The sequence below is a fragment of the Crocodylus siamensis genome, chromosome 2 (genome assembly GCF_052110815.1).
Source record: "Crocodylus siamensis isolate JL-2025a chromosome 2, ASM5211081v1, whole genome shotgun sequence".
NCBI lineage: Eukaryota > Metazoa > Chordata > Crocodylia > Crocodylidae > Crocodylus > Crocodylus siamensis.
In genome coordinates this window covers 87,122,451-87,134,989 of record NC_143396.1, presented here as the reverse complement: position 1 = coordinate 87,134,989, position 12,539 = coordinate 87,122,451, and the positions used below count along the sequence as shown (strand labels likewise).

Genomic DNA, 12,539 nt, shown 5'->3' with positions numbered 1-12,539 from the left:
CTGGTGCCTCCCAAGTCTCGGGGGTCACCAGATCACTGATCAGGGGGACCCCAGCAGTGACTGATTGCCAATCGGGGTGGTGGGTTCCTCAGCAGTGGCCAATCGCCCAGCCAGCCGTGAAACCAGAAGTGCGCTTCTGGTTTTGCAGCTGGCACTTCCAGGGGGTGCACGGCCGACCTTGGGGGAGCACATGCACCTGTGTGCATCCCCTATGGGTCGCCAAAGCCTGCAGGTTTTTCTGGAGTCGTCTTTTTTATAGGAAGTGCCCAAGGATGTTTGGACAGATGTTCTCCAGGCAGATGGGCGACACAGCACACTTGCTCACTGAGGTGGCATCAAGTGTCGTAAAGTCGAAACCGATGCCAGGAAGTCTAAACAGGCTGTCAATTTATAAATGTTGTCGGTGCCGTTCGTTGTAACGTGAACCCTTGTAAGTCGAGGCCTGCCTGCACTTGTGTTTGTTATTTGCACCTTGGCTTGTATTGCTGCTGGCTCTGTGGGGGACAACCCTTCCACGGGTCAAATAAATGGGCCAGAAACCGGGACTAAGAGCGGGCCTTTCCGAGGAAACTGGCTCCTGGGCCAGGCTAACCAGGGACGACCTCTACAAACCCCAGCCGGTCCCCTAATCTCCCCCAGCGCCGAGGCCTGTGCCTCACGGCTCCAGCGCCACTGGGAGACCCAGGAGGGCCTGGCAGGGCTGCCGAGGCCAGGGCGGCCCGGGTCACCCTGCCGGGGAGGGGACACAAAGCGCCCGGGGATTGCGGGGCCACCTGCTCCAGCTCGCGGCGCCCGGAGCGCGGCAGGGGCAGCAGAGAGCCAGGCGGGGGCGGGGCCCGAGGCGGCCCCTCCCCTCCCCGCCCCGCCCCTCCGCCGCCGCCTCACCATGGTTGCAGCACAAAGCGACCAGCCCCGGAGGCCGCTTCCCCCGTGAGTGCCGGAGCCGCGGCCCGTCCTTGCCCCAGCCCCGGGCGGCAGCGCCTGGCTGCGGGATGCAGCAGCAGCAGCAGCAGCAGCAGGGGAGCGGCCCGGGGAGCCGCCGCTGCCGCCCGCCCTCGCCCTCTGCCGGGCGGCGGCGCTGCTGAGCCCGCGGGGCCGCCGCTCCCCCCACCCCGCGCCCGCCAGCCCGCCAGCGCCGGGCAGCCGCCTCCCTCCGGCCAGCGCAGCTCGAGCCGCCGCCGCGCCATGGCCTCCTACGTGGATAACAGCTTCCGCCAGGCGGTGATGAAGAACCCGGCCGAGAGGAGCGCCCAGGTACCTCTCCGGCCTGCGCCTCCGCCGCGCGGGCGGAACCGCTTTGTCCGCCGCCGTCTCGGGAAGCGGCGCTGGGGGGACGTCCGGGGGGCCAGGGGTCACCCCCGCCCGGGGCAAGGGCAGCTCTGTCCCGGCCGTGCCCTGCACCGCCCTGCGAGACTGCCCTCCGCCCTGGCACGGCACGCACCCGGCACCCTGCCCTCCGCTCTGGCATGGCACCCTCCCCTACCCTCAGCCCTGGCACGGCACCCACCCACCGCAGCCCACTGTCCTGCTTGTGTGAAACATTGTCGCTGTGCTCTCTAGAGCTCCCCTGAAATGGTGTCGTGTCCTGGGTCAAGGAGCGAGTGAGTGCCTGCGTGTGGTTTGTCTAAAAGGACACCCCAGCATGGCAGGGCGGGCAGTTTGCCTTTGCTCCAGCACCCCGGGTAGCGTTTCCATGTCACCCATGTGAATGGGTGTTTCTTTTTTTTTTTTTTTTTATATCATAAGAAATCAAATCATAGACATTCAGGGCTGGAAGGGACCTTGAAGGATCATGGAGTCCAGCCCTCCTGCTTTGACTAGGGGGTGTTTTTTGTATATATACCCTTGCCAGATGGAATTTGTGGGTACCTAGTTGGCACAAAGCAGTGCTTTTGGTGTCTCTTTTTCCTACCCCAGTCTCGCAGGCTGGTGCCAGGGTGTCTAAGACTGCCCCGAAGCCGAGTTCAGGTTCCTTTCCCTCCTCTCCGGGCGTCCCATTCAGAAATGGAATTTAACTTGGCGCCTCTACTTGACTCTCTAAAACAGTTCCTATCCTGTGACTTTCTAGTGAAGTTGAAGGGTTTTTTGCTTTTTTTTTTTGGGGGGGGGGCAGTTGCTGCCACCTGAGAAGTAGGGTGAAGTTCTACACACTTAAAAACAAAAAGATTCTTTTTTTCTGTATTTTTAAATATGTGCCTCAGGCTCATCTGGGGGAGTTTTGGTTGCGGGATAAGTAGAAGGTTCCTAGAATCATAGAAAATGAGGGTTGGAAGGGACTTCAGGAGATCACACACAGTCCAACCCCTTGCAGAGGACCACCTCAAAGCACAGCCAGCAGTGTTGCGCGTGCGTGCGTGTGTACGCGTGTGTGCAGGATTAAGAACCATCAGAGCTTTAGAAACAATGGACCGGAGGTTGGAGAGCAACAAAATGTCAAAATGTTTCTGTATTTCTATTTTGTTTCTTTGGTGGAGGGGAAGGCTTGTTAAGTGATAGAGTGCCTTATGCTCTGCAGAAGAGACTGGCTAGAGGGGCTGTTGCTGCCAACTGTTTAAAGACAAATACCCTTTATACGGATCCCCAGGTCAAGCTGCAGCTCAATAGCTAATGATTCAAGGAGTTACTCTGCTTGTTACAGTTGTAGTAGTGCCATCTGTCCTAATTCTAAAGATTGGTCCCGTTTCTCTGACAACTCGGCATGGCCTGGTTTTAGCAAGAAGCTTTATTTTTCATTACCATGGTTACTCCTGATTTTGGCAAGGTTCTGGTTGGCTGTTGGTATTTCAAAATGGGGGCGAAGAAAACTTCAAAGTAAGTTGGATCTAGAAATCCTTCCTCCTACTTCAGTGAAGTTATTTTGGTAATGCTGTGTTTTATCCTGATCTCAGGGAATACATATGGCAAAGTGAAATTGCCTGTGGAAAAGTACAGAGACATATCATTACATTTTGAAGTGGTACCCTAATTTTTTGTGGGGAGAGGAGGGAGCAGAGAGAAGTGAACTAATTTTCCCTCCACTCATTCTAGATCGTATTTTATTTCAGCTGTGTTAAAGTTGCTTCTGTGTCCTTGCTTGACCTTCCTTTTTGAATGTTGATTACTTGTTTCAGATGTTGGAGCTGCTATGAAAGCCTTCACTTCAGAGTCAGTTACTTATGCTTAAAATTAAAGAGAATGCTATTATCGGAGAAAGCTACTATTTGTAAACGTGTAGTAAGAGCTCTCATACTTGGAGAAGCTTAAATTCCCGTAATGGGAGTCTGACGCTGTCAGATCTTGGAGAAGATTATCAAAAGGCTGTCAGTTGGTCAGCAGCGGGGAGACTGGCAGTTGCTCAGAAACCAGTCAATCGGGTCATGCGCTGTCAGACAAGGCTACGAGAGACAGGACTTCTACTGTGACAGCTGTAGATTCTGCCAAATGAAGCAAACTGTTAAACTTTCCTGTGTCCCTGCCAAATCTTTAAAAAAAAAGAAGTTAGAAACGATGCAGCAAAGAAATTAGCTTAAATGCAGGGATCTAACTGGTACGCAGAACGCAGGGCAGGAGGCTAAATCAGGAACGCTAGGACTGCATTAGCACTGCAAAGCTGAATGTATCAGCAGACTGAAAGCCTGCTGTGGTCATCTCCACAGAATGCAGCCCTAAATCCCCAAGGCTGCCTCTGGCCAAAATATCTTAATAAATTAAATAAGATCGAATATGTGGGAAATGTGTTGTCAGTACATATGTGTTGTCAGCACTGGAAGTATTTGAGGCTGGTGATCAAATGGGCCTCCTGTTCAGAAGAGGAGAATTCCTTTACACCTTTTTCAGAATGTCAGTAATTACTTGAGATTTAGGTGGTGGACTAATAGTAGTGCCCTCAAATACTTCCATGTTGAAAGTACATTCCTTCCTTCTCCTTTGATGTGTTTTCTGAAGCAAATGTATTGAGATACTAAAAACCCCCACAAAATGTGTGTATGGATTTTTTGAGGGAACAAAAAGGAATTATTTCAGTTGAATCTTCATGCAAACGGTATGTTTGTACGTAAGCATCTTTAAGTTTTGTTTGATAACTGCAAAGAAAAAGAAATCAAGAAAGTTGCATTTTTATCAAATCATCAAAGCCTTGTTTATTGCCATTTCTTTTTAAAAGTATGATGATTTTTAACTGCCTTGACTTGTCTGCCTCACTCATTGAACATACCTTTTTCAACCAATATCTGTTCTCTTTGTACCGTGCTGCAGCTGCTGCTTCAATGAGATCTGTAATTCTGCATTTGACATTAGTGTCTTGCACTAGTTTGTCATGTTGCAAATTTAGCATAATGATTTCATTGCAGGGTCGGATAAGAATAGAGGAATGACTGGAGGTCGGCAAGCCAACATTTGGATGCATAATATTAATAACCCTTGAAGAGATTAAATTAGAGAGAGCGAGAGAGAATGAAACTTTTCTTGAACTTTTTCCTTAGTGTAAAAGTCCTTTTGTAATTTGGATGGATTTTAAAGCCTCATCTTGGAGCACTCTGAAATCACTGCAGAAAAATCTTCTTTGGCTTCATATTGCTTTGGCGTGTCCTTGTTTACATATTAGTGGGTATACAAAGCCTGCCCAAACTATTTTAGTCAATGGAGCGTTGTACTGTAGTTCCCAAAGAAGCTCAGAAAATAATAAAACCTAAAACACATATGGCCAAAAGTTGTACACTAGCATTATTCAATGTGTTCTGTCATATAACAGAACTCTTCTTTTTGGAATTGCTTTATTAAACTGCTTATGTTTTCTTTGAAGCTTAACTAGGAAGTTTGCTTGCCAAAGTAGTTAATGTAACTTCTAAATGTTAATGGATTACAAACAGCTTTATGCCCCCAAGCTTTATGTAATGAAATAACTTTTTTTTTATCCTCCAAAATCCTTTTTATATTAGCTTCATGGTTTCAGGTCTTTCTGTTTTTTGCCTTTTGTTTTTTTTAACATAACTATTAAACCAATTTTTATGCCGGCTGCAACATAAATGTGAAGAGTGTCTTTTTAACAAAAACTTTACTTATTTTTGTTACCCGTTCACCTGTTCATTTTGTGAATTGATGTGTGTTGTGGTCTAATAGAAAACTTATTTTTTTCCCTCTTGTTATAAGATGACTACTGCTAAGAGAAGAACCTATTTGAAATATATTTTTAAAAATCTGCTCGCAAGAAGCTAGGGCAGTTTCTGGAATTTAGCAGTTTGGTTCATGGGAGAAATAGTTCTGAAATAGCAGAGAAATAATAATATTAGAAGATGTTTTATGTGGAAAGGTCAGGGCTGTGAAATTGCCCTTTGCTCCATACCAGTGATGTCCCTTAATGTCAAAGCACCTCTGAACAGGATGATGTTGTTTGGCAATTACTCTTCTGGCAAGTATTTGAGATGAACAATGGTTTAATTATAGTAGGTACCTATATTTATTCCAACTAGATATTCAGCTTGTTCACCAGTTCCACTGTTTATGGAGTAGAGCACATTGTTTTAGTTGGTAACTGCTGACAGACTTTCTGTGAGAACTCTCTTATTAACAGAGGGCAAAAATGAATGTTCACTTCTTGACCTGGCATTTCATTACCAACTGACTGTCAAGCAATTTGCACTAGAACACCATTGTAGAAAGCAAGTGATTTAAGTCAGGCTCAATATAGAGCAGAATTTAACAGCCCAAGGTCATGTAGATGTTTAAAAAATGAATTTCCAAAACCTGTTGCAGATGCATTGGAAGAGGACTGAAAAACACTACCTGTTTGGTGTTTCCCATTTGTTCTCTTGGCTTAGATGACAAATATGATAGTTCACTATTATTCTATTACATTTTCCTGAATTGTGTTTTTAGGTTCTTTTGCACTAGTAACATGCTGCAGCATTGTCCTCTGTTCATGCCAGTCATTACAGAGGGACACAATGCATGCTTTGTATAATTTACTGCCAGCTATTTGCTAGAGAACACCAATATACTATGAATCAGGATTCTTGGTTCTTTAGTGGGGATTTAGGCATCAGCAGTTAAAGCAGAGGACTAAATGTAAGGACTGCTAGGTGGCAACTGTTCTGTTAATGCAAAGCAGCATTATAGTGGTCATTCATCTATGGATTGCAAAGCAGTGTGAATGTGGGTATGTAGGCATAATTCCATTTTGCATCATCTCCTTGCCATATTTCAGCTCTGTATTAAAAGCCTGTCAGGAGCAAAAAAGAGTTCATTGTACAGAAGAAGTAGCAACAGTAGCTGTTTTTTCTCTCTCTTCTCCAAAAATATTTAAATCAGAAATTAACATGGAAACTTCAACCTGAATGATGTTCAGCCCCTCTCCCACCTGAAGCAACTGTCAGCCATGAATTGAAGGAAAACCTTAGGCAACTTGAGCAGCAGTGTTCTGGATGCTGGATGTGTGTGCAGTTAAACTGCATAATACAATATTGGTCCCAGTTCCTTCTTTCCCCTTTCTTTCTGTTTCATATATATTGACAACTCCACGTATCTGCATAATGGTTAGGTTCATAAACCATTTAAGTGTGTAAGAACTCATTGATAATAGTGTATAGTTGTGAAACTGAGTAGAAGTTATCAGTTTCAAGGCTTCTGAAACAGCCTTGAACTGACTAGATTCTGTTGATTTCAAGATCCTTATTAGCAGGGTAATAAGGCACTTTGAGAAAGAAGGTGTGAAAGCTTAGAAGGGAGTGTTTGTATGCTGAATTTTGGTAAGTGCAGTGCTCCAAAAAGTTACGTAGCCCTTTTCACTGCTGAGTCTATGTACTTACTCTGCATCTATACAGTGTACTCTGTATGTTCCACTTATACTACTGGAGTTCTGTCTAGGTGACTTCCTGAAAATCACATCAGAAATTTATGTCTGAGAGTCTATTTACAAGAAGACTAAGTATGATAGTGTAGAACAGTATGCGCCAGGCTTTTAGTCAGGTGTGCCGCATGTTAGTTTCACACAGTCCCAAGTGCCACTCTGGTCCCCTTTTACCTTGTTTTATCTGTTCTGCTTTCTACTGTCTGTTGTCCTATTGGGGCATAGACTTTAAAGAGAGACCAAGAAGATGGATAGCATAGAGGCTAGTGTTCAGCAAAGGAGTCAGCAGAGGAGAGAGCAGAGAAAAGGTCTAGAATGGCAGAAGCTACAGATGTGAAAAAAATTGGAGTGCTGCGACTCATGACACACGAATATGTGAGCAATGAGACTGTGATTTGAGAATATGAGGTTAAATGTGAGAAGAGGGAGAGAGGGAAAGATGGTCAGATCAGTAAGGTCAGAGGTGCTGGAGGAGGATTTGGAAAGTACCACTGGGGTGAAAAGTGGAAATTTATATCTTCAGAGTTTCCTTTTTAAAGGAGGAGAATTGGAAGAGGTAAGTGGAAATGGCACAGATGTCATAAATCCAATGCCAGCAGGAAGAAGCATCCTTTTGCTGATGAACTAGATCAGATATGAAGCATCCTGCAAATGAGATCCTGGATGGTAGCCTGTTTAGATGTGTCATTCCTCCCTTATGATAATTTTAAATAATGCCTGTATAGTTCCTTGACCTGGGTGGAGGCCTTATTTTCAGCACTAGTTATTAACTATCAGGTGAAACTATACCCTTCTACTGGTTGATGACTTCACTGCTGTCTGAAGGGTCCTTGGTATCATCAGCAAATTTCAGTTTAACAAGAAAGCAGCAGAAATAAATTGAGGATGAAGACAAATAACAGCAGAATAGATCTGTCTGCAATCTCGGGATATATCTGCTCAGCTCAGCTACTAGAAAGCATAGCTATGGCAGCACAGAATTCGGTATGGGTTAGCCACCAGAATCTTTACTGAACTTTTTGGGTGGATTTTGCAGCCATACTGTGCTTTGTGTTGTCATAATATATTTCTGCCACCACCAGTAACTTCAGGGAGATTTATATTGGTCAGAGCAGGCACATCCAGTTGAGCTGCAGTCATGCATTTGAGCTGTACTGTAGATGTGCCCTTGGACAATTAAAGTTAACAGTAGTGAACTTTCTGAAGCCCGGTTTCCTTTCCTGCTGATGCTTCTGGCCTCAGGAGCAAGCAGCTGGTATTTATTGGGCTTGTAGCCTAGTAACAAGCTCTTTGCTCAAGCTTTTTGTGTATACTGTTTCTTAAAGTGCAGTTCAGATGTAGGAGCATGTGTGTCTACTGACAGGACTGCCAATGGACACCCTTTTTCCCTGCCAAGCAGGATTTACCCTTCTGGTGTGCAAGGGGAGTAGGCAGGGTGAGCAATTGGATTATGTAAACAAAAATGAGTGAAAGCAAGAGAACACAAGATGGGGATGATGATAGAGCAGGAGAGGAAAAATGTGTTACAAAAAAGTTTACTGCTGTACCAGCAGTTGCAATTTCTCAGTAACAAGATTCCAAGTGTAATAACACACTTGCAGCTCTAGTGAAGAAACAGTTGTAGGCAGAACTTTCCAGTTTGATGGGTAGGCTAGTCATAGAATCAATGAGTCGGAAAGGACCTAGACAGATCATCGAGTCTGACCCCCTGCCATGGGCAGGAAGGAGCGTTGGGGGTGGGAGGGGTCATAAGACACCAGCAGGTGCCTATCCAGTCTTCTCTTGAAGATTTCCAGGGAAGTTGAGAGCACCACCTCTCTGGGAAGCCTATTCCAGGCTCTGGCCACCCTGGCAGTGAAGTAGTTCTTCCTAATATCTAATCTAAACCTATGCTCCCTCAGCTTGTGGCCATTGTTCCTAGTGGTCTGAGGCAGCAGTTTTATATTGTTGCGGGGGGAGTTTGGTCTTTTTTAAAAATGTGATTCCTAGAGGTTTTTGCTCACTAGGAGTGAAATTACAGTTTCAAAGTTGTAAATGTCACGATGCTTGCTGCAACTGTATTTGTAAATGAATATCCCCATTTCTCTCTGCTGCCTCTTGTATGTGAAACCTAGCATTCTATTGGTAAGTAAGCTGTCCTAGCAAATGTTTCTCTAGGAAGTGTATTATCTGCTTAAAAATAGCTTTAAATCATCTTTAAAAAAAGGTAGTTTGCGTTAAACTAATTCACTTGATTTGATAATAGGCTGACAATAGCTACTGTTCTCAAATTCCAGGACTTCTAAAGCCTGCCTGCTCAGGTGAATTGCTGGCAGATGATACTGACTGAGTTGATAGGATTCGGTCATCATGATTGGATTTACAGAACTCATGTTTTTTCTAAATTAAAATTCAACTCTGGTTGCTATTAAAACGGTCACGTGTATAATGAGCAGTCACAAAAAGAATGTGGCATTACTTTTAGCAAGAATTTTTTTCTTGTAATGCATCTGACTTCTGTTTTTGGATATCTAGGACGTAAAATCATCAAAACAGTTATTTATAAATATTCTTCTTGATTGCAGTTTTCTATAGAAACTCTGTTTTCCATAGAAAGAAGATCTCTATTCTGGTAAAATATTAGCTGAAGAGGAATTTTGTTAGTTGTTTTAAATCTTGTCGAAAAATTTTTAACCATTGAAGGTAAGAGTACAGAGGCTGACTTTGAAAGAAGCAGAAATATGTAAAAATTTAACATGTGCTCACTCGTGTTCTCTCTGTCTCAAATATAGTGAAAGCACAAAGTGATAATCCCATAATGTAAGGTTTTTTTTTTCTGTAATGTTGCATTGTGATATCATCCAAGCAACAAATGGAAGATGATTCTTTCTACTTAACCTAGTAAAACTCTCAAGCATGTTACTAGGCCTTGTGAACAATTTCAGAAAGTCTGACTATGATGGATCCTGTACTGCTAAGATGTTAGGGTAGCCTCAGAACCGCAGCTTCTCACCTCTGTTCTGCTGTATGTCTTAGGGGGATAGATTACATCTTGCTCTTGCTCCTCACCCCTCACCAAGCTTATCTTCTTTGCCACACACCAGACCCTCACAGCTCCAGTGGGGGAAACGCTGCTACTCTTTGGGGTTATTGCCTTGGGTTTACAGAGACGAGAGAACATCTCCCTTTTTGAGGAAGAGGAATGCCAGAAGCGCCAATTGTTTTGTGATCATGTTTGCCAGACGATCAATAAGGCAGAGCAGAGAAAAGGTTTTATTACACAAAAGATGAATCGTACAGGCAAAAGTAACTAGGGTTTGAGATGCTGCTTGTATCTAGAAACAGCATCAGGATAATCCCTCTTGTTCAGTGGTTTCTCTGCAGGTGCCTTTTCATCCTGCCAGACCCCCTTAGCTTGCCCTTCTTGAGGTCTAACTGAATTTCCCAGGCTTGCTAGTCTTTTTACTAGCTCAGAAACAGGCCAGAATGCATTCCCTCTTCTCAAGGGATTTCCTGAAGACCTCTCCCTCTTCAGGCACTAGCCTTTATACTTTCCAAATCTCTCTCTTGTTTCTTGGGCTAATGAATATTATGCAAATGAACTTTTCCTCTTCACCAGGTGGTAGTGACTGAAGGCATGCCACTCTCTTTTCCAAAAGCTTTTTTAGGCCCATTTAGTTAGCTATTGTTTTAATCTGTACAGGGATCAAACATGACCTTCTGTGAATGGAATTGAGTATTGTTTCGTGAGCACCTATCATCACCACTTTGCCTGTCTTAAGATGCATACCAACTGGATGACTCCTGGGTGTGTGCTAAATACCTTTTGGTTTTTGTTTGTGTTTTTATTTTGGTTTTTTACATTTATAGGGCGAAATCACAAACACATCAAATCCTGTGATACTTATAGTTGTAAAAATTGCATAACTGAGCACAGGTTCACACTAGCTAGAGACAAAGAATGCATACTACAGGAGTAAAATTAATTTGGTAGAAAACCCCAGCATGCAGCTCATTTTTGGGGTGGATCCGTGACTTTAACGTAACCATCTCACTTTGAATTTAGGTTTGTTTCTCATCTTCCTGGTAGAAAGGCTGTCCGTTTAAACTAAATTAAAGCTTATACACTGCAGAATGGTTGTTTGTTTGTTAGTATGTGGGTTCCTCTGCTGAAAATTGTAAATATTTAAAAAATCTTAAACAACAATTCTGATTGTAAATGTATACAAATTTGTGTACATTTGCAAATCTTCCAAAAGTTACAATAAACTAACGCAGTAAATAGCTGATAAATTATTCAAAACTTTTTACGGTGTGGAAACTGGGGGTTCTGTCACTTCTGGTTTTATACCTCCTCTTTTGGAAGCAGTAATTAAAAACAACCCCCCCATCCCCCCCCGCTAGGTGAGACATGAATTATTCAAATTAAGGGTAATAGGGAATGTTTTTTAAAAAGTCAAGGGTATGTATTTTCATAATGGAATTAAAGTTCTGTCTTTAATCATAAGGTTGTGACCATTGCCGCCTCAATCTTTTATGCCAGCCATTTGCAAGGCTTCCTGGTAGTCATCTTGGGTTTGTGGCAGACTGCTGCTGTTTCTCTTCCATGCTGCCACTTCTCTGCACCATCAATATGTGGCATGGCACAGGAAAGTTCCCAGCAGCTTAGCTGCCTGGGTGGCGGCATGTCATCTTTCTTCCCCCCACCCCCTCCTCCACCTCCGCAACCAATTACTTCTGAAACTCAAGCTCTGCAGGCCAGATCCAGCTTGTTGCTGCTGACCCCTGTCTTGTGCCATTTGAGTTGGAAATTTTAAATTTGACTAGCATCAACTCAGATTCTACTGAACTGGGATCAGGGCATCCTTGATCTCCAATTCCTACACAGGCTAAAATCTAAATTCTTAGGATACCGTTTAAACTAATTTCAAGGAAAAGGGTCAAGGTGGGGCAAATATGGTACGATATACAAGTATGTAAGCTAATCCAACATATTTAGTTGTCTGTAAACAAATGCTTGGACCCAAAGTAATAAGCAAGGAGTTGGAGGTACTCGCGTATGAGAAGAAATATTGTACATTTACCATTATTGAAACTGAGTGGGGAAATGTCTGATGGCGATTCCCAAACTCTGACAGATTGTGTACCACCAACCTAAAATGATACAGCCTTGGGTACCACCTGCAAATTTTTCAGTTCAATCTTAAGTACCACCGGTAAATTTTTTGTCATGTAAAGTAATTTAAAATAAATCTGTTAATGCGTACCACTGACAGGCTGTCTGCGTATCAGTGGTGGTAAGTGTACCACAGATTGGGAATTGCTGTATAGGGTAGTTGTGGGTGATGCTACTCATTAGAGGCTCATTATATGCTAGTCATAGATGACCTGGAACCACAGATTCTCTTTTGTGTGTGGATTAAAGTTCTAACTAGTATAGTAACAGAAAAATTGCTGATAGGCATCTGTTACACACCAGCTAATCTTATTGGTACAGGACTAACTGTCCCATAAGCATTTACCTGTAATGTTTAGGAAGAAAGTCTTAGAAGTAACTTCAGCCTGGGAACATTTGCTGGACATCTGGCATGGCCAGAAACAAAACTTCTTTGTTTCTAAAAGTAATAGATGTTTACTTAATAGAGAAAGTCCTGTACCTATTATAGGGTATCTCAGTGCTGAAACTCATTGTGACAGATGAGGGAAAATTAATTGACAGATGTCTAGTTTAGGTAGC

The 12,539-nt window shown here is 43.6% G+C and overlaps 1 protein-coding gene across 10 annotated transcripts in view; it reads left to right on the top strand.

Moving 5' to 3' along the window:
• The first annotated feature begins 872 nt into the window (after positions 1–872).
• RAPGEF2 (Rap guanine nucleotide exchange factor 2) overlaps positions 873–12,539 on the top strand; it is a 309,133-nt gene continuing 297,466 nt past the window's right edge. For all 10 annotated transcript variants that reach the window (XM_090036273.1, XM_090036269.1, XM_090036271.1 and 7 more), the window contains exon 1: positions 873–1,254. In XM_090036273.1, coding sequence (XP_089892399.1) covers positions 1,186–1,254 — 69 coding nt within the window. In that variant the 5' untranslated portion in view covers positions 873–1,185. The remainder of the gene's footprint in view (positions 1,255–12,539) is intronic.